At 45.8% G+C, this 23107-nt stretch overlaps 1 protein-coding gene across 2 annotated transcripts in view; it reads left to right on the top strand.

Annotated features, from left to right (window-relative positions):
* The window catches only part of ABTB1 (ankyrin repeat and BTB domain containing 1), an 870760-nt gene that overhangs the window by 119132 nt on the left and 728521 nt on the right, over nt 1-23107 (top strand). For both annotated transcript variants that reach the window (XM_069643370.1, XM_069643371.1), the window contains exon 4: nt 566-710. In XM_069643370.1, coding sequence (XP_069499471.1) covers nt 566-710 — 145 coding nt within the window. The remainder of the gene's footprint in view (nt 1-565; nt 711-23107) is intronic.

The raw sequence follows: 23107 nt of genomic DNA, 5'->3' as shown, positions 1-23107 counted from the left end.
AGAGAACCCTTGGTGGTTTTGTACATATTTTTCTTCCAACACCATGACGTGGTGCGTTGGCATTGCAGCTGTAAGTTTGCGCTAATTTCAACTATTTTAACTTTATTTTATGCTTCAAATACGTGTTGTACATTTTTGATACATCTAGGGTGAAAAAGGAGCAACAAAATTCATTCGTATGAAATGATGTGTAACACTTTCCTCAACCCCTCGGTTAATGATTTGGGTACCTTAGGCTTTGGAGTCCTTAAAATTTTAGCCCTGTTTTAGAAACTTTACAATATCCAGAATCCTCATGCAATTGACAGCCTCCCTGTCTCACAATTGAATCCAATGTTATTGTCATCCTTCTCCCTATTTCAGAGGTTTTGTTAATGTTGTTGATATTCTGGTGGATAGAACTTGCTGTGGTCGAATGAGAGAAGACGGCACATTGTTTTCTTCCCCTTTGTACAAATATTGCACGCAGCAAGCTGTATATCTTGCAGATCATGTGGCCGAAATGTGTGATGCATATTGAGACTCCCATGCCTTGATTCCATGTCTGCCTTCTTTTGTCTATCAGGTGCAAAGTGTGAGGTGAACACCTTTGATGGGGAGCGATGTCTATATGGGGCCCTCAGTGATACCATCCGGAGGCTACTTAAGGAATACAAACAAATCACGTCCAAGGGCATGCAGCGAGATTACTACGATGATTTTCTTCAGAGGTAATGGGATGGTGCAAGTACCCCATTGGTGCAGCATTGAGATTGCCATAAAGTAGAAGACGCCTTTGACGAGAGAGTGCATATTTTAATGGCATGAAATTCTTAGCTGCGTTCATTCGTTATTCTGGGGGGGGGTTGCAAAATACCTTTGTCACTATAATATTATGCAGACAAATATGCAAAACGTAAGAGTAGATTTGTGTACTGTTTTTCGATCCAGTTACTTCTTGACCCTTGTTCACACTCTGTGGGGCATAGTTTATTTATTGAATTTATTTATTATGCAATTGTAAGGCGCTTAAAAATCAAGTAAATTGGGTTTCAAAGTGCCCACAAATATACAATGAAAGATAGAGGCAGACCTACTAGACCTTGTGAGCATTCAGAGCGTGCAAGAGCAGAGGGAGAGACGGTAAGTGCTAGGTGTACCCAGAGGGAAGTGCTAGTGGCGTGAAGCAGCTGTAAGTGCTTAGGTAAGGCCAGTGGGTGCCAAGGCAAGTGCTGGGAGCGGCTGGAGGCGATTGGGTGTGGGACATCAGGACCCTAGAGGACACATAAGAGCCCTGGTCACCAATCTCAGCAACAGTGGGGTTTAACAGAGGAGGGAGGAAACAAAGGATGAGGTGAACAGGAAAGTCTTAAGGGCCTTTCGAAATTTGAGGAAATTCGGCTCAAGACGAAGAGGAAGGGGGAGGCTGTTCCATAGGAGGGAACCTGCTGAGGAAAGAGATTGGCCACCGTCACGCTGTTTAGCGAAGCGCATGTCACACAGGGAGTTGGTACCGGAGGAACGTAAAGATCTAGAGGGAGAGTACTTAGTGAGAGCAAGTTGTAGATAGTGTGGTCCCCGGCCCAAGACTGCTTTATGGATGATGCAGAGGGATTTGAACTTGATCTTTGCAGCAAGCAGGAGCCAGTGGAGGGTTTTTAGGGCTGGAGAGATGCGGTCCTTGGGCTTGAGGCCAAGGATAAGTCTTGCAGTACCATTCTGGTTTAGCTGCAGGGGTCGTAGTGAAGAATAGGGTACATTTAGGAAAAGGCTATTTCGGTAGTCAAGCCACGAAAGAACTAGCGCTCTAGAGACATTGAGCTTCTGGGGGAAAGTGAGGAAAGGAAGAATTCCTTTGAGAAGGTTGAGTTGAAAGTGGGCCTTCTTGGCAAGGTCCTGGATGTGAGGGAGGAAGGAAAGAGAGGAGTCGAAGATGACTCCAAGTTTTCTGGCTTCAGATGAGGGATAGGGGGGAGAGCCCCTACAAGATGGCCAGAGGGAGGGACAGAAGAGGGAGCGGGAGTCCCAATAGGAAGGGTCTCAGTCTTGCTGGCGTTAAGGCAGAGATCATTGGAGGTACACAAGGTGTTACGCTCACCTGGACCCCACAGGGGTGTCGATCGGACCCGGACAGCTGCGGTCTCCTTCAACGTGATGCGTAGTGCAGAGATGAATGTCTGGACTGGCCCGCCTAGTCTTGTCTGCTGGACCCGAAGAAGTATTTTCCTGCAAGTGGAGACAGGGATTAACCACCTGTGGGTTTTAGTGATGGCCTCCCAACTGTTCTCGCTCTCCCCCACTTATCACCTCTGATATCCCCTTAGTAATCTCAACTTATGTTCGTAAAAGATGAGCTCTCCCTCCTGCGTGTCTTGCAGGGGTGCGTAGATACCAGTTACTTCACTGGTTTGAAGGCGTTGGGAGAGTTCCGGTAAGTATTGACTCTGAAGTCCCTGGCGGGATTGGTAAGTATCAAGTTCAAAGAGTTCAATGTGCCCGATGTTCACTCTTGTCCCCTTCCTTCCTTAAGTTGCAACTGAGTTTGTGAGAAGAAGGTCTCGTAGCTGCTGCTGGCGTTCAGGTAAGAGTCTGTTTTACCCAAAGCTGTCCGGTAACGATTGCATGCGTTAACGTGTTGTTTTTCTCCCTCTTTACAGATGCGGCATATGAAAATGTGGAGAGTTATGGAATAATACTGCCGGTGGTAAGTCTATGGTGGTAAGAGGTTGTATTTGTTGATTCCCTTGGCTCACCTTGTTTTTTCTTGTGTCCCCTAGGTGCCGGATTACGGCGAAGAAATGATGGAGACAGTGCCGGATCAAAAGATGCTGTGAGAACTGGTGAGTATGGCGCCGTGCTGGAGCTGGCGAAGCGACGCGTGCAGGACTGATGTACTTTCCAGGTCCGGAGATGAAATGGTTCCGGAATTAGGTGAGGAATTTGAAATAAGTTAGTTTTCTAACCTTGTCCTTTTCTTCTTCTTTATTCTAGGAGCTCCGGATTCGAGGCGGGCGTGGCAGAAGACTGGATGCTGGCTGCAGGCACGGTGAGCGTCACGCTGCTGGATGCAGAATAACGCGAAGCATGTGCTGCTGTTCGGGTGTGGTTTAAATAGCCTCCAAAGTAGTTCCAGGTAAGAAGTTCCCTAGAGCCACGCCTGAGTAAAAAATAGTCCCTGTAACAAAATAGTCCCATCCAGGCCTCATGTAGGCTTGGACTCTTTTGCAGCATGGTCTGCATCAGGTAAGTAAAGTCTATGAGCCAGGCGCCTATGGTGCCCGGACTGATTTCTATGATGAGCCTGGCGCCTAAGGCGCCAGGACTGAACCCAGACAGCCCCTAGCCGGGGCTGCTGAGGTTTAAACAAATGTCTGGATGCCTGCTCCCGGATTTGAGGGCCTTGGTCCTGATGCCCGGGGGTAGGCATCATGACACAAGGACTGGATGCCAGATAGGTTATTGTGTGTCATCTGCATAATGCTGAGAAGTTTGGGGAGAAGGTGGAAATGAGGTGTGAAACAGGAGCAAGTTAGGTTTTAAAGAGCCTGGGAGAAAGGTTTGATTCCTGGGGGACACTGCAGGTGGAGATAGAGGTGGGGGAGCAGAAAGAACCCAGAATGACCTAGGAAGGTGGTCAGCCAGTCCAGTGCCTGCTCTGAGATACCTAAGATATCGTGGAGCTGTTTTATGAGAATGGTGTGGTTGACCGTGTCAAATGCAGAGGAGAGATTGAGAACAGTTGGAGATTTGGAACCAAGAGATGCAAGCAGTTCCTCACGGGTGTTCAGAAGAGCAGTTTCCGTGCCTCTGGATGCCTGGAAGCCAGATTGATGGTTGTGGAGGCAACCAATAAGTTCAGTGTGCTGGGTCAGTTGGGGGATGACCCGTTTCTCCAAGAGTTTTCCAAGGAAGGGGGTGATAGATATGGGGTGGCAATTGGCAGGGCAAGAGGGGTCTGCAGAAGGTTCTTCAGGATGGGGCACACAAGGGAGTGCTTGAGGGCGGAGGGGAAAGATTCCATAGCAAAAGAGTGGTTGCAGAAATCAACGAGTGCAGGGGCAAGAGAGCCAAAATTGTCCTTAATGGTTCTGGAGGAGCACGGGGAAACCTTCATGGAGCAGACCGCTCTGGTAACCTCATCAGGTGTGATAGGAGAGAAGGAGGAGAGAGAGGCAGAGGGAGGATGGGAGGTGATAGGAGGATGGTGGGGTAAGGGGAGGGGGAGCCAGACGCAAAAGTGCTCAGGATGTCCTGAAGTGTTTGTCCAGTGCGTTACAGAGGGCCTGGGAGGGAAGAGGTGAGGAGGAGACTGCAGAAGGGTTGGCTAGTTCCCTGCCGATTTTAAAGAGTTCAGCCGTGTTGTTGGATGCACCAGAGACGCAAGCCTGGATGTGGGCTCTTTCCTTGGCATGAATGGATAGTCTATTGTCTTTGGATCAGGCGACAATTGTAATGTGCTTTCTGGGCCTAGCACATAGAATGGTTCTCTAAGCTTGTTAAGGTATATCGTGCTCTGAAACACTTGTGTATGAGCGCGATACAAATAAAATATCGTATCATATATCATATAACGTTGAGTGAAATATGGCATACCAGGTAGGAAGTGTAAGGAAGGCATGGGGACAGACACAATTGACCACAGTTCAAGGGTGTTTATTGAACTTTGAAAAAGGTGTGATAAACGCCTACCTAAACCTAAAACTACAGATGGGAGCAAACTACGAACATCAAATAATAATAATGCTGTCCTAGCAGTCTCGTCAAAATAAAAAAGGCCTATACTAAAGAAAACTATTGCCAATCCTTACTGCTAGTTACAAATAGTGTTGGATAATGTTCATGAAAAAAATAAAGAAGTGTTTACAAAATGACAAGTCAGGATGTTTAGGCTGTTGGCCTCCCTTCCCCACGTTTTAAGCACGGGACAAGGCGGTTCACTCGAGCATAGCACACTCTTGAGCTTCTACGGCACAAGGACACAGTTCCATTACCAACATCAGGGCCTTCTGTGCCCAAGTCTCTTATGTTATCAAAGTCTCTTGATTTAGAGGCCCTGATGTATCAAAACAAACAAAAAGGTTTCTTTACAAAGACTCAATTCAGGTGAGGCACTCTTCACCCTGGATCCTCCTCAGCCGGGCTCAGATCCTCTTCCCCAATGATTGTAGAATATTTTCTCTCAGGTGACTCACGGTTCACCCCCGATTCCCCTGTTCCGGGCTCGGATCCCTTTTACACAATTAGTCTCCCTCAGCCCGGCTTGGACCAATTGCAATTTGTATTAGCTATCAAAGGCATTCGAATGTGCACAGGGTTTAGCTTGACCCCTTGCAGGACCACTTCAATTTCATATTTCAGCAATTTTACATTCTCAGTAGGATACCTAACAGAGAACTTCGAATGAGCACCCACGTGGAGCCAGACCACTCTGTATATGGTATCTATCTTAGTTTCAAAAGTTCAGTCACTCCTTGGATATTCAATTATCTTTGCGTCGTTCATCACATATGCCTCACACACGTCTTAGCAGATTTCTTCATACATTGTTGCCGCTCGCAACCTTGGTTCTAACATAGTCCGGTCTGCTTTCAGTCTCCCTGACTCATCGGCTGTGCTGACTTTACTGGCGTTGCTTTGTTGTAGGAGCCCAGGACAGTACCACAGCAGCATCGCTCCTTCCCGCCTTAGCTATCGATGCAGGAGGGCCCTGTGTACCTTCGACACACGCTGCACCTTTCTTTATGTTAATTCCCGGTCTTATTTTTCTTATTCTCGAGGACACTTGAAAGTCGTGGTTCTTCTCCAAAAAGGTCAAGGGCACTTCCCTCCTTGCAACCCTCTCTGGTCTTGTCTTCTTTCTCCTCATAAACTGCCATCTCAGAACTGCTGCTTCCTCGTGTGTTTTGCTTTGCTCCCAGTGTGCTTTCGTGCTCCACCTTTTATCCATGTAGGGAACTGTGATGGAAGACAGGTGTGTGTAATTTTCAGTAATTGCCTGACTCTGCCTGACCCTTGTTAGCGAAGAAGAGCGATGGCAACTCACAAAAGGTAAAGCGGCCATGGTCTGTCCTTCCTTTCTTTACCATAAGAGTGGGATTGTAAGGATTGTGGAAGTGGTAGTGTTTTCCTGGGATTTTAGAGAGATTATATAACATGCTATGAGAAAAAAAAGAATAGGTGTGTTGTTGTGAAAGGGGAGTACTCAGGTAGTCAACAGGAAAATAGGGATTCTGGGATGTAGTTTCCCAATGCAACTGGGTTTGGGTTTAAGTGGTGTGGATTGTTTTCAATACATGTGGAGAATGACAAAGGGGAAACGGAACAGGAATGATAGTGTCACAAAATAGCAGAGAGGGAGTATGGTGATGGATAATTGCTAAGAGGGGGCAGACGATATTGTGGAAAATACCTGATCTCTCCTTCAACATTTGGACAGTCAAATGGCATCTGTGTATTTTGAGAGAGGTAGTTTCATGTCTCAGGGTAAGAATTAAATCTGTTAAAGTGGATTTGATGATTGAACACTGGCTGATCTCTATAGTGAAGACAGGAAGTTGTAGTTTGGTATAGATGTCACAGGAAAGTCAGGCTAAAGGGGACAGTTATGTTGTGGTGAAGGAATGCATCTTAATTCCCCCACCTGTACTCCCAAGGTGTTCTTTTTATTTTCATCTGTGTTCTCCTTTTCCTAATAGGTTTAGCTGAGGTGGAGGGGTTGTTGGATCTTCCTTTTGATAAGGGAGATTCATAGGGTTGAAGGGAGGGTGATTGGGTATAGTCTATAAAAGCCTCAGGGGCTTCGTTCCTTGCCTTCCTCCCCAGTGTAAACCGCGCCTCACCTGGGGTATTCACCCAAGCATAACTCCGGTTTCCCCAAACCAGGTGATCCTCCCTCGCTCGCCCACCTCTAGGGTTGTGGTAGGAGAGTGTCAGCGCTTCCCTGGTCACCTGGATAAGGGATTTGTGGGATCCACCTTCCTATTTTGTTAGCTAGTTTTGCACAAAATATGTCCCAATATATTGGACCCTCTATCACATGTTCATGCTGCAGTTGTCTGCGGCATTACAAGTTGTCCAAACACACATTCATCTCTGCATTTCACAGGTGTCTCTTCTAACATGCTTTTGTGGGAATAGTGACCTTAATTTAAAATAAATGATTCGTTTTTAGGTCTTGCATGATTTTGTTACAGGGAGTAGCATATTGGTTCATGCACTGCAAACTAGTAGTGCCATCTGCAGAAACCTCACAGTTAGAATGTTGTTGAGCGATACATGTGCTCCTGAGCAAAAGGGAATCGCCATTGCATGGAGCTGAGCCTACTGCAAGTCAGTTGCAACAAGCAGACTGATGGGCAAAGGCTGTAATAGACTTTACTTTCCTTTTCCCTTGTGTTAAGATTCATTTGTTTATTAAAATTACATTCACATTTCTTTATTGATTTTTATGTTTGAAATTGTAAAACCCTGGTATACCAATAACGTCACTACTTATATCTTCTCCTTCCCCATATACCAACTTATCCTTTTTCAGATTCTGTTGCTTTAAAAATATAAGGATCTTTAATTTCTTGGTGTTTATGATAACTTTGTTCTTTTTGTCATTTTCTTCATCTACTTCCAATTTCCTTTTCAGTTCGACCGGGGTCTGGTAAAAAAAATATAAATAATCTGCATATTATAACCAGTTTAGGTGGAGATGACCGAATCTGATTGGAAAGGAATACATTTTATTAAGCGCTCTACCATATCTGCAATATACAGGGTGATGAGAACGGGTGTCAGACTTTAGGCCGAAGTCTGTATGTTATTTTGCATGTCATTGTGCATAAGCATTATCAACTTTAATAAACCTTTCGGGATCTGCCATTTTGTTCAATTTCCACCAAAGCAGATCTCTATTAACTCGGCTGAATGCATTAGAAAGGTCGGCACTCACCATAGGCGAGCCAACCACCCTAAGACCACTGCTCCACCGAACCCCTCCACCGATCAACCTACTATGATCATACCCGCTCCCCTCACTAGCCTCCCAGGCACACCATACCCAGCAATCATGCACCCCATGCTTTTCCCAACAACCCCCACAATCACCCCCTCCCTGACCACACTCCTTCCCCTCCCTTGAAAACTACACGCCTAACCCTAGCATGAACGGAAGCCTCATCCCTCTCTCCCTCTGAACCCCCCTACCCTCTCGCACACCAATCGCAACAAAGACACTAAAGAGGAAATGTACCTGGTCCCCCTCAATCTCTCAGCACTCATCGCCTCCCCTGTCTCGACCCACCACCTCATCCCCCCATTCACCACCCTCCCCCCATGTCTCACCCTGCCTGAAAACCCTCTCCCCCGATTTCTCACCGACCACAACTGAAACTCCTAACCCCCCCACATTCCTAACCCCCCAAATCCCCTGTGCCAAACCCAATCATCCCAACACACGCGTCCATCAACTCCCACCCGATACCCACCAACTTTTCTGCTCGCCCACTCTTCCCATCGACCATCAACCACAACCACCCCGCCCCTCTTGCTCGCCAGTTTCCACCCTCTCCCCCCCATCTCTGCAGCTCCGACATCAACCTCTTCTACCAAAGTGATTTGCATCCTATTTAATGCCCGATCCGTAGCAAAAAACAGACACAGCATCTTTGACCTCCTCGCCTCTGACAAACCAGACCTGGGCTTCATCACCGAAACCTCGTTCTCTGACGACTTCGCCCCTATCGCCAATGAAGCCCCCCCCCGACTACTCCCTCATCCCACTGAACCGTCCCTCTAGAGGAGGAGGAATAGCATTCGCCTTCAACTCTCACTTCCATGCCTCAATCATCGACAACCAACCTTCCATTCCTTCCTGTGAATCACTCCTCGTTAAACTATCCCTTTCCCCTTCATTCTCCCACAGCTTCCTAATAATCTACAGACCCCCTGGCTGCGATAGACAATTCTCAAACAACCTCTGCGACTCTATTGCCACCCTCCAACTAAACCATCCCAACCTCACCCTTCTAGGAGATTTCAACTTATGGCTCGACATTCCCACAAACCCTATGACACACTCTCTGGTTGACGGCCTAGACGCGATTGACCTGCAACCCCACATAAACGGCTCGACTCACTATAAAGGACACACTCTTGATGCCATCTTCAGCTCCCACAACCGGAAACAGCTAAAACCCCCGACCCCTATCATCTGGTCCGATCACTTCATTGTTTCTTTCGCCATTCGCTCACCCAACCTGCTTCCCATACCCAAAACTAAGCAATGCTGGAAGAAACTAATAATCCTTCCTGACCTAGCCGACGCACTCCTCCAGTCTCCCCCGCCTACCTGCCTACTCAATAATCAACTATCCCCCGACGCCTTTAACTCATGGCTCAACCCCTCACTAATGCGGCTCACACCCTCTTGCAAACCATCAGCCCGCCGTGGACTCTTTCCTAGATGGTTCACACAAGAATTGAAGACCAGTAAACAACAATATAAATACGTAGAACGCAAATGGCGGAAAGACAAAACTCCCATGAGCAGATCCACCTTTGCCCGGCACCTTCATCAGTACAAGGCCAAAATCCGAAAAGCAACAAAATCCCATTACAACTCCCGACCCCCTCACAATCGCTGTGCGACTCACTCTCTCTCCACTTTTACACCACAGCTCTCGAAAGAACAAACGCTGTAACCAACAAACTAGTTCTCTTACACCCACCAGACAACCCACCCTCCATACCAGCCATCCTACCGCCTGCGACCACTACCCAACCAACGTTCGACTCCTTTAGTCCAATATCAGCTGACCAATTTCTCAAACTTCTCTCTGCCCGCAAACCATCCGGCTCCCCGCTAGACCCTTCCCGGCCACAACCCTCAAAGAAATGTTCGCATCTACCTGCGTAGGAGAACATGCAAGAACCATCATAAATGACTCCCTTGACTCAGGAATGTTTCCCGACACATTCAAAACGGTTTACATCAAACCTCCACTAAAAAAACTTCCCTCGACCCTCTCGAGCCCAAAAACTACCGCCCCATCTCAAACACAAGGTTCCTTGCCAAACTCATCGACCGAACCGCCTACTCTCAACTAAATGCCTTTGTCGAAGCCAAAAATCTCCTAGACCCCGCTCAATCAGGTTTCAGAGCCCGACACAGAACTGAAACCACCCTAAACTCAATCTGGGATGACCTTAAAAACACTGCAGACTCTGCGGGATGCGCCGTATTAATCCTTCTTGACATATCCGCCGCCTTCGACACAATTAACCACTCAATCTTCCTTGACCGCCTCCACTCCCTAGGAATTCGTGGAACCGCTCTCAAATGGATAGCATCCTTCCTCAAAAATAGGAACCAAATAACCCTACTCTCCACCTATTCCTCCCAAGCCTGACCAGTCGACACAGGAGTGGCACAAGAAGCATGCCTATCAGCCCTCCTGTTCAATCTCTACATGGCCACCCTCCCACGAATAATTCCTTCACACAACATCCTGTGCTACAACTACGCTGATGACACTCAACTAACTCTAAAACTCCTGAACTCAAAACCCAACTACCGACTTGACCTTGCTTCCTACCTCCTCGACATAGAGCTCTGGATGACCACAAACCACCTCTTGCTAAACCCCTCCAAAACCGAAATCATGGTATGTGGCAACACTGAACTTCTTCCACACCCACTACCCTGGCCATCTGCCATGGGCAACTCACCGACTACCTCTAATTCAGTAAAAAACCTTGGTTGCACCCTAGACACTGACCTAACGCTATCGCGCCACGTCAACGTCTCAAAGTCCTGGCACTACCACATTAAAACTCTTAGACACATTTTCCCATACCTCTCCTTTCCCAACAGACTCTCCGCGGTCCAATCAATTGTTATATCAAGACTGGACTACGCTAACCCCCTTTACCTCGGAGTCCACGCATACCAACTGACTAAACTACAAAGAGCACAAAACGCTGCAGCCAAACTGCTACTAGCGCTTGGCCCTAGAGACCACATCTCCCCAGCCCTCAAAACTCAGCACTGGCTTCCGGTTGCCCGAAGGGTGACTTTCAAAACCTTATGCATTTCTCCCCGAGCACTGCATAAAACCGGACCTCAGTATCTTCAAGACAAACTAAATCCTATCACCCGGCACATACTCTAAGATCAAGCTCAGTCGGCCTCCTAGTCATACCAAAAACAAACTCAGTCAGGTTAGGCAGATCTTCATTCTCAGCCTTGGCCCCCACGCTGTGGAACACACTCCCACCCCACATCCGACTCACTGAAGACCACACGTCCTTCCGCAAATTACTGAAAACGTGGCTCTTTCCCTAAAACCGACCGCAAACTCAAACTAACTCAAACTGGATAACAGCATCGGAATGACTTTGCCAAATGCTTGATCATAAATTGCAATTCAGCATCATGATCCGAGCGAGAAATCGAAAACTAATAACCTCTATTGGTTAGCTAAAAAGGACAAACAAAATAGAATAAGTGTATAAAAATCAAAAAATAAAATAAAAATAAAAGGATCAAACCTGCGAAATAGATAAAAATAATAAGTTGTACGAGAGCAGTAAAGTAGATGAAATTAATGAAATGGATGAAATAAATGTTCTGGACAAGAGGATCAATGTAGAGATGAGGAATAAAGTCGATAACAACAATTCAACTAGCCCAAACTACTAGACCTTAAATAACAATAAAACAAATAACAATACAACATCAAGACCCAAGAGAGAAATCAAAAACTAATAACCTCTAATGTAAACTAAAAAGGACAAACAGAATAGAATGAATAAAGTAGATCAAAGCAGTGAAGTGGATAAAAGAATACGTTGTACGAAAGCAGTAATGAGGTTGAAATAAATTAAATGGATTGCAATGAGCGAAAGGAACAAAAATGGAACAAAGGAATAAAGTGAAGAGGATGGAAAGATGAATAGAGGTGATGGATGAGTGCACAGATAGATGGCATGGAATGTATGAGTGCATGGTATAAATGGAAAGTTCAGAATAGACGATTTGAGAACATGAGACAGCGGTAGTGCATGGGACAGATGGAGAGCACGGAACAGATCGAGTGCGTGCGACAAGTGACATAGGCTGAACCGATAATGCAGAATGAATGACCGAAGTGAGTGGAGCGGATGAAGTTGGTGGAGCGGATGAGGGCGTGGAGCTGATGAGGGCCTGGTGCGGATATAGGTTGTGGTGCGGATATAGGGTGTGAGTGGATAATAGAATAGAGCGGATATAGGGTATTGAGCAGATGTAAGGTGCAGTAGTGTTGAGCCGATGTAGTGTGTTGAGTGGATGTAGGGTATGGTGCGGGTGCGGAGCGGGTATAGAATGCGGAGCGAGGAGCGGGTGTAGCATGAGGAGCGAGGAGCGGGTGTAGAGAGCGGAGCGGGTGTCGAGTGCCGAGCGGGTGTCGAGTGTGGAGCAAAAGGGTGATGTATGAGGATGGAACAGGTGAAGTGGTTGGAAGGAACGGGTGAAGTGGTTGGAAGGAACGGGTGTAGAAAGGCGAAGAAACTGGTGAAGTGAATGGTAGGAACGGAGGATGGTTTTGGAAGAATGGTTGATGTATATGATATGATATGGCATTTGTAACGCGCCTATACACAAGTGTTTGGACGAGATGGGTAAAGTATGAGGAAGGAACGGATGTAGTATGTGGACAAAATGGGTCAAATATATTGAATAGAACGATTGAAGTATGTGGATGGAACAGGTGAATTGGATGGATCAAATGGAAAACGTGGTTGGAACCGAGGAAGTATGAGGTTGGAACAGGTGAGGTATGTGAGTGGAACGGATGAACTGGCCGGAACGGATGAACTGGCCGTAACGGATGAACAGGCCGGAACGGATGAACAGGCCGGAACGGATGGATGAAGCATGTGAACAGAACGGATGAAGCATGTGGACGGAACGGGCGAAGCATGTGGATGTAACGGGTGAAGTATGTGGATGGAACGGGTGAACTGATATAGAATGGGTGAAGTTGGTGGAAAGGGTGAAATGGTAGAACGGATGAAGTAGGTGGATGAACGGGTGATGTGTTCGGAACCAGGGGAAGTGGTGGAACCAGTGAAGTGGGTGTAACAGGTGAAGTGGATCGAACGTGTGAAATGGGTGTAACCAGTTAAGTGGATGGAACGTGTGAAGATGACGTATGTGGATGGATGATGCATGGAGAAAGGATAACATGGCTAGAACGAATGAAAGGAGCAGTGCATAAATTGGTTGGAGTGCATTAATGGTTGGAGTGCATGGAACGGGTGCGAGTGCATGAAACGGATTGGAGTGCATGGATCGGATTGGAGTGCATAGAATGGCGTGACTTACATGGAATGGTTTGGAGGGCGTGGAACGTTTGAAAGAGCACTGAAAGGAATCAGATTGGAGTGCTTGAAATGGACAGAGTACTTGGAACGGATGGAGTACATGGAACTATTGGAATGAAGCACCTAATGTAAACCACCATATTCACATATCTATGCTTACTCTCTTCTTTAAACCACCACTCAAATAGAACACAGCGATACTATGACACCATTTGGTATAGCTGTTCGAATACCATCATTTGCCACATACTCCCCATCACTCTAACTAAACACTGCTGGTTACACACCCTCCAGCCTAGGCGTTGCTCCTCAGGCTTAACACAGCCAAAATCGGTCTGGATAACAACCTGCCAGAATAAACACATACTCTTGATCTCTCAACCTCTACACCTACCGCTAAGAAGCAGCTATCACACAAATGCTACACCAGCTGCACCCATATCCGGTGCTCACACACACCTTTTGACTCTCTCTATTCTCTCTACTGACCTGAACTTCGGTTCCCGAGGGCGTTCAACCTACCAGCGCCTTGAGACCATACCAATGGTACATAAGGCGCTATATAAATGCAAAGTAACATAATATAACATAACATATAGATTGTTGTTCCATTTTTTTCTCCAGAGCACTTGGTTTCAGTAATTACAATATCTTTACATTAAGATGGGGGCCCAATTTCCTCCAAAACCCCACTTGAAATGTGGAAAGTATTACATTCTCAGTTTCCCTTCTACCTCTTTGAGGAGGATTGATGCAAACATTTTTCTTGAACTATCCAGCAGGGATATGGGTCTATAGTTGTTGGGTTGTTGGGAATAGTTCTATCTCCGTTAGATAAGTACCACCATTTCTGTAGGCCTGTCAGGAGCTACAGCCACTCCTGCCCTGCTTCGCTTGACTGGCGGTTGCAATGGAGATTCTTGCAGTGTTGGTTGAGCAAACGACGTGTCAGTGATGTGCGGCACAACTGGCAGAACACGTCATGTGCACAACCGGCGGAACACGTCACGTGCACAACCACGCTGGTGTGTGACATTACACGCTCACACAGCGTCCTTCGGTGGCTCCCGGGATAGAAAAGCTGCTTGAAGAGAGACCTAGTGCTTCCTATTGAAGTAAGTGACCTGTGTGTTTTTTTGTTCCTTTGTTGCTCCTGATATATTTATTAAACCCAAGGGCATCAAGGTGCTGGTTACAGAGTTACATAGTCCAAGCATGGTAGGCCAGGGACCCAACTTTCATATTTATATCGGCCACTGAGCAAAGAGCAGTGTCTTGAGGCGCTTCCTGAATGACCAATAGGATTGTTCTGCTCTTAGAGTAGGTGGCAATGAGTTCCAATATTTGGAGGTGATGACAGGGAAGGTTGAACCTCCCGATCTCTTTACGCTGAATCCGTGGTCAGCCGGAAGGTGTTGCAGATCTGGTGGGTTTTGAAGACTGCATTTTCTTAAATGTGTGCAACAGATAGGCAGGGGCGGTTTTAGAGAGACATTTATGTTTCATGGCTAGTGTTTTGAAAATGATGTGCTCGCTAACAGAGGGAGCCAGTGGACCTGTTTCCTGGCAGCAGATACATGCTCCCACTTGGAAATATTCAGTGCGGCTCTGAGGGCATTATTCTGTATGACTTGTCACTTGCTACTTGACTTTCCTTGACTTTCTGTGTACTGAAGCTTGTGCTCGTCTACTTTTGACTACTCTCCTGGATTACCCTCCTGCCTGGTATCTTACTCCGGATAGCTTTCTCGTGTATGAACTATTGTGTGACTTGCTTCCCGACTCGGTTTTGAATCTCTTTGATGTCTGACGTTTTGGTCCCTGCGGTGACTCCTTGTGAACCATGCCACTTCTGAACTGCTTCCTGGTAATCCCGTTGGATTTTCCCTTGGTTTCTTGCATTTGTACTTTGTCCGCTCAGCTGCTCACTGGATTATTTTCAACTATTGACAATTGAACTCTGGAGTTTCCTCTACACGGTATCTAGTATTTTCATCTAATGATTTTCCATCTAATGACTTTCCATCGAAAAATAATCATTGAAATATTTTTCCATTGAAAAAATCTTTCAATTAATATTTTTCCATCGAAAATGTATGTATGTGTATTTGGGTGGGTTAAAGGGTTAAAGGGTTAAATGGTTAAATCTGGACAACGGGGGTATGGGGGGACCCACAAATAATTTTAAAAAATGTATTTGGGAATGGGTGTTTTAAAGGGCGAAAAGGTTGGAGACCACCCATTTAAAAAAAAAAAAAAAATGTTATATGGGTTTTCGATGGAAAGTGGCATTAAACCACATTAGATGGAAAATAAATTTGATGGAAAAAATTTGATGGAAATACTATAAACCTCTCTACACTGTTGCTTGCCTGGATTATCGGACGGGCTCCATTACGGTTGTCACTCCTAGACTGCGCCCACTTTCCACACGGGTACAGGTCCTACTAACAATATTAACGCATACCCCTTCCCTTTTGTGCCAAATCCGTTGGACCTTGCTACATCTTTTCAGCGCCTGTAACTTTCCTGCTACGCTCTCTCTTCCATCCTATTATACGTAGCATTAAGAGTCCCAGATGGCTTATATCAGCCAGACGGTTTACCTGCAAGCGCTATCCTCTGTTCCGTAGCACTTAGGTGGGTGTCCGTTTTCTTTTATGGACTGTAAAAGAGTAATTACGGACCAATTCTTACTGTTTCGTTCCTTCTCTTTCAGCTTGGAGGAACTTGGGCCACATCTGTCCAGCTTTCCGCTGGAACGGGGTGTTCCCATTAATTTAATGAGTTTCAAAGAACATCCGTATCATGAGGACAGTTTGCCTCCTTATAGGAGACCCCTCTGGGGTTATTCGTATGATTCCGAGGAGCCCTGAGGTCTGAACAGAATAGGAATCCCATACATACTTCTCTGATTGCTCTTATACTGTCCTAACTATGATTAGAGCATCAGAGTCCCTAGCAGCTGTAGTCCAGTTGATATCTGAACTTTGAACAGAGATAACGGCTGCGCATCCTTCCGTCCGTCAGAGAATAGATGTCATACAGAGTGTTGCCCATCCACTACCTCCTGACGATGAGCCTGTTGAAGCTGCTACTGCAGCCCCTCTCCATCATGTATCTGCACCCAACCTCATACCTGTGTTGTTGCCATCTTAATTTTCCTTAGTGCCACCAGAACAGTTGCTTGGGGACTCCAAGACCTAGCACATTTTTATTAACCAATGTAAATTGCATTTTCTTTGTTGCCATTGATGCCACTACCAAAACAGTTTTTGTTCTCTTCCCCTTTGGGTGGCACTGTCGCTGCCTGGGCAAATCCATTATTAGAGACCAACAGTCCAGTATTGTACGATTTTGATACTCTTTAGGTTGCTATGAATCGTGTCTTTGATACACGGTACAAGACGCAGGCCACTGATTTATAATTCCTAGATTTGAAACAAGATACTACTTCCCTGTTAGCTTACTTAGCCCGTTTGAATCAATAGGACTCAGAAACGACTCCGCCTGAAGACAAGAAGCCAGCCATATTCTGTAGGGGCCTATCAAATGTGCTCAAGGATACTCTGGCCACTGTCCCTGTTTTTCCCTATGGGTTCAACAAATTACTCGACTAGGATCTTCAAATTGATACCAGGATTGCTGAGAGGAAGGAAGAGAAGAGATATCCACAGTTGGTACCACCTAAGACTGATGCACTTTCAGCTCATGCATGTACGGAAACGGAACCCATGCAGATAGGTTCAGTGAGGGCTCCGTTAACTGCTTCTGAACGAGAGCATAGACGTAAAACAAACTGTGTCAATATTGTGGCGGTTCTGGCCATTTCATACGTAATTGCCCCAAACACCCGGCACAAAAGAAAGCAGATGTCGACAGGGCGTGTTAGTAATACTTTCCCTAGTGTGACATGTACTGTACCCTTGGTCCTGCACGCGTCAAGGTCCCTCAGATTGTTTCTTTCCACCTTCGTGGTCGGTGCCAAGTTGCAGAGTTCCTTTTCAGGCTGATGCCTTTGACTAATTAAAGTTTATTCGAAGACTTCTCTTTCTTTCTTTACTGTCTGCTTTTGTCACAGTGTCATCCAACTGCTCGACGGCCTTTGACGGACAACTCCATCGTCGACGACTTCACTGAATCGAAGACCAGACTCGGCCTTCACGGGCCTCTTCGCGCTGCGGTCCTTACAGTAGGGAGAGTGGGCGGGAGGCTTTTATACTGACTCCTTTTAGAGAATGCATATTCTGCCCCCCTTTTCCCTTTTTCTCGTCTTACTGCCCTTTCCATTTATGATGAAAAAAACACCTTTTAAATTAAATTTTGCCCTACATGCCATAGAAAATTCCTGTGGAAGGACACGCACCGAGTGTGCCATAACTGCCTCCCTAGGGATCACCCTGAAACACTTTGCAAGTCCTGCACCTTTTTCCACTTGAAAACTCTCAAAGACCGTCGTACCAAGCGCTAGGCAGTCCATGCAATGCAGGTCGAAGACCACATCGACTTGACTGAGGATTCCAGCGAGGGCAGTAGCGGTGTTCTTAGTGACGCAGAAGGCGACACAGGTTCGTTGGAACCCCATGTGCAGGCCTCTGACACCACCAAGCAGGCTGACGGCTCTGTGTTGGAGACGACTCCCGGCGGCCATAGCACACACAAGTCCAAAAACATTAGGCACATAGCACGAAGCCTCTAGATCTTCCCTGTCCGGGCAGACAACGCGCACAAAAATTCCCTCCTTTTGTGTGCCAAAAAACAGGAGGCAAAAGGCGCATCACCGCCCCATAAACATATGCCGAAAATGTAAGAACTAATTAAAAAAGAGATAGTTCTTAACCCAGCCAAAGGACTTATGATAAACAGGACATCGCCTGCAAAGATTTCAAAAAAAGCATTAAAAAAATCTATAAATGGCAGAAGAAACCAGTCGAAGAAGGATTCAAGAAAGTATTTGAGAGATGTTACCCGGCAGTTAGAGAATAACGCTGAAGAAAACCTTCACAGAGACTGGAGTAAAAATGTTTCTGGTAGTGGTCAACTAAGAAAATCAACAGTGATTGAAGCTATATCAGAGATGGAGACTTTATCAGACAGGGGCCACTCTGAACATTTGATGGGTTTAAATGAAGCTGTTAAATATTTGCTTGGACAGCGATTGTTGTGCTCACTCACCTAATGCTAAAGCTGGACCAGGATGTTGACATTGGTCATGCCAAGTGTAGATATGGAGCACCCTGGCCCATCGACATCACACACTCCTGATAAGCAGGAAAAGGCAAAGGTTGTATCAGCACCGGATAAGGATAAAATGGGCTTCAATCTTCTCAGTTCGCATGGATAATATGGACCGCAAGCAACAATCAGTGCCCATAATAACGCAAGGACCCAATAGATCGACACCGAACGTTGAAAAAATTCAACTGCCTTTCAGAACGTGGACAAGGAAGTTCCGGTTGAAATAGAGGAGGTGAGAATGACATCTAAGCCCCAAGAAATGTTGGAGGGCCCAGTGGATCGCTTGATCAACCCGTTTGGTCCACCAAAAGAAACAAGAAAGGAAGAAACCAAAGCCAATCAACATTGGAATTTAGGAGTGAACCGAGAGCAGCCTAAAGAAAAGTGTGGGAACGGTGATTGGAGGGTGAAAAGCACCCAGGACCATAATACACTTTGAAATGTGTGCTAATATTAACCTCAACATTGTGCTTAATAGATCTACCATTCTGATATTGTTGAGGCTAACCGGTAGTCTGGCAAAAATATCCACCCGTGACACAATGTATGTAGGTTTTCCTTTCAAAGTCGGTGGGTTCTAGTGGAAGTGGGTTGGAGATCAGCATTTGTAAAACGTATGGTGCTAGAAGAAAGGGAGGAAATAATGAAATTCGGTTGTGTGATATATGAAGAAAGACAGGAAGCCGGAAATATGTTGATTACATCTACAGAGATTTCGGCACACTGTGAAACTAAGGTGGTAAAAAACGATGTGGTGAATTTGATGGATGTACGGAGTGGAAGTGTGAAAAAGGGGTCAAACAATGTTCCATCATTGGAATATCATGGATTGGTGGAGAGTGTTTTACAGTTGTTAAAAAATTAATTAACGGTAAACAGGGAGGGGACGTCTGACCTCTGCCAGAAGAGAACTTACAATGCTTAGACTGGAACACGAGAGGGTTTACCAGCTTCATGGGCTTTGAAGAGACGAATCACATCTTTGAGGGGTTTTATCTCGTCACTTTCCAGGAAACCTGGCTAACTACCAAACTCTGCCAAGATGGCTTTACCATAGTTCAGCAAGTGGTAAAGAAATCTAACAAGGGTAGACCAGTGGGTGGATTGCGATTGGCTGTGCAGAATTCCAAAATAGCAACAACACACATCATATCAAAAGGGATTCTAGCAGTAGAAATGGAAGTGGCATGCGCAGGAAAAAAAGTAGATTGCTGGTAGTGAACATTTATTGAAACACCCAGCTAGAAACACTGGATCTCTTCATAGACCATATTTCACATTTAGTTGGTGGATGGCTGATAGAAGTTGACTCATTGATTATGTTGGTGGGAGACCGGAATAACGAATCTGTTCATTATGGTTTGCTTCCCAAAATGGTGGATTAAAGTGAAGGAGACAAATCTGAGTGACCATGATATGCTAATTACCAATCTGGGTTTGAAGGTAATTTCTCGCATTTCCCAAGCAATTACTGATCCGACAGTTAATTCAGCAGGAAACAGGTTACGGAAATATAAGTGTATTTGTATTTAATTGTTTATATAGCGCTTTACTCCAAAGCTTTTTACAGTTTAACAACACAGGAACATTAAACATGGAACATAGAAGCAATAACAGTATATATAAAACAAACCAGAAAAACAGTATGTGGAACAATTTGCATTTGAGGAGGAAGAAGAAAGGAGGGGGAGGGGGAGGAGAAAAGGGAGAGAGCGTCGGGAGAGGAGGAGGGAGGATGGGGTTCATGGGGAGTCAGAGAAGATAAAGGAGTGAGGAAGAGGGTATTGGAAGGAGAGAGAGAGAAAAGGTGGAAGGGAGGGGCGAGGAAGGTGTCGGAGGGACTGGAGAAGGAGTGCTTTCAAGGAGGAACGGAAGGAGGAATAGGTGGGAGTGGAGCAGATAGTGAAAGGAAGCGAGTTCCAATGTATGGGGGCAAGGAGCTGAAAGGAGTGGAAACGAGAGGAGGCACAAGGTGGTGGGGGGTGGAAAGTAAGAAGAGATCAGCAGAACAAAGGCAGCAATAGGGGGTATAGAATGAGAGAAGAGAGGAGAGGTAAGGGGGGGCAGGGTCATGAAGAGATTTAAAGACAAGACAAAGGAAGTGAAATTTAAGTTGGGAATGGAAAGGAAGCCAGCCTAGGTTGGAAAGTGAGTTGGAGGAATCATGGGGAGAGATAAGATAGAGGGTACGGATGGCAGCGTGGTAGAGGATTTTAAGGGGGGCAAGATGGAGTCAGGGAGACCAAAAAAGAGAGAAGACCAGTAGAAAAGGAGAGAAAAGATGAGGGAGGAGATTAAGAGCTTTGTAGCATGGAAGGTGAGAGAAGAACAGACATTACGGATATTGAAGAGGTTGTAGCGACAAGAGCGAGAAGTAAGGGAAATATGGTGAGTAAAGGACATGGATGAGTCAAAGTAGATTCCTAGATTCCGGGCCTGGGAGGAAATAGGAAGATTAGAATGGGAAAATGAATAGAGGGAGGGGGAGAGGGAGGAAGAATTGTGTTAGAAGGGAAGAATGAGTGTAAGGGGAATTCACAGAATAGGAAGTTGAACAACTATGCAGGTCATGTGAGTGAGGAGGTTTTGACCTCCGTCTGTACAGTTAGAGATTTAATGATTTTCTCTTATATCAGGAGACACCCAAAATAATCCATATGCTTATGAAGTGGCATAAATATCATTTTGATAGGGAAGTCTGGGGGAAGAAGAAAAAATTGAAGTATCATTTGAGGCGGCTAAAATGTAATGACTATGGCTCACAATATTACCTAATGACAAAGAAAGAAATTCTTGCTCACTCTCATCCACCACTTAGTAGTTATTGGGATGAGAATGAGGGTTCCAGTAATGATTCTCACTCTTCTCCACCTCTTTGGTCTTACTGGGACGAGTATCAATGTTCCAGTAATGATTCTTAACTTTATCTGTTATTCTGTCTTTATTGGGACGAGTATGATTGTTCTCATAAAGATTCCTACTCTTCTCCCGTAACTTTAACATTCGGCCCCAGTATGATTCTTCCCTTCATTATTCTCAGTATCCCTCCCGGGTCTGACGCCTTCCCTGTTACCTTTAGCTCTCAGGGTTAGTGTCATTCAGGACGGGATCCTCTCCTTCATTTGTCAGGTTGGCTTCTCGACTCTCGGTTTCCTTCACTTATTCAATGTACACGCTTTGTGCTGTAATCGGGTAAGTGGCCTCAGCGTCATTATTGGACTTCCAAGTCCACTGACTATCGGTCACACCACCACTTTGAACTCGGTAGCTCGTTTGAGACTTCCGTCCTTCAATTCCTCTCGCTTCAGGTTTCCCCTGGGTAAGGTTCGCCTGCCAGCTTCCCTCCAGGCTTGGCAACTGCACGTCCCTGTCTCCTTAAGCTTTTCTCGCACAGCTTTTATTTGTTTGTTTATATAGTGCCAGCAGCTCGCAAGCATCAGGGCGCTGACATGTAAACGTAGGGACAAAACACATACAATAACAGGACAAGGCGCTCAGTGAGTCATTAGGGGTGTCAGTTTCTTAGGACCGGGTTATCATTTCAACAAATGTGTCTTGAGTTTTCTCTGGAAGGTGGGTTGTGTATTTTTGTTCTAGTCTTAACAAGATGGGCAGGTTGTTCCACATCGTGGCTGCTTTGATATGGAAGGCTTTCCCAAGTCTGTTAGCCTTTTTGAATTTGGCAATTTAGATTTGACCTTTTGAGTTCTCTCTCTCTCCCCCTTAGGTCTCCTCCCCTCTGATTTATGACGCTGCCGTGGCACTTCTCTGATGCAGCATCAAAGTCCTTCCTTTCTGTTAGATGAGTACTTTGCATGTCTTCTTCGTCTCAGTATTAGTCAAGTATTTCTACATGACAATAACAAACATCAGTTTGCTCATGTTTTCTTCAGGTAGGTGTTGCTAGTGGATTGTAGATGGGCTGGTTAGGGGGTTCCTCATCAGAACGGGAGTCCTTGTCCACACGGAGGGAGTGTCTCCCAGTGAGGTCTCTCCTGCCTCTACCTATAGGGGACGGCATTGCCTAGCAGGGCCACCTCCCTTGCCTCACAGGGAAAGGCTCCTCGCTGGGGAGGAATTATTGAATTCATCACAGATTCCTCTCTAGATGTGTATGCCAGAGTTGGCTGAGGCTGTTCCACCTCTTTCTCCATCCAAAGCCACATCTCCAGGACTTTTGCTGGACTTGTGCCTGACTTGTCGATTCCACCCCTAGCAGGTTGCTAAGGCTTGCAATATTCACCTTTACTTGTTCCTAGCCATTACACCCTGTATCCCTGTTGGAGACGTCTGTAATCTAGTTCAGACACATGTGATCAACCAGATAGATTTTAAGAAGGATTTTCAGACCAAGTCCTTAGATACCACTCTATTTTAGAGGACAGGGAAAGGACACTTGGGAGTAACCAAACACAATTGTTGTAATGTAGCTCAGCAGTAAGGCGTAGACCTCATGAGATATAGGGTGGTGTAGAGTCACAGTCCTTAAATTAGCCAGTAAGTATAAACAATCACTTTTTATTACGTCTGAGCACTC

This window comes from Ambystoma mexicanum, chromosome 2p, assembly GCF_040938575.1.
Source record: "Ambystoma mexicanum isolate Mex_15411 chromosome 2p, UKY_AmexF1_1, whole genome shotgun sequence".
NCBI lineage: Eukaryota > Metazoa > Chordata > Amphibia > Caudata > Ambystomatidae > Ambystoma > Ambystoma mexicanum.
Note: the sequence above shows the minus strand (reverse complement) of the source record. Positions and strands in the feature narration are given on the sequence as shown.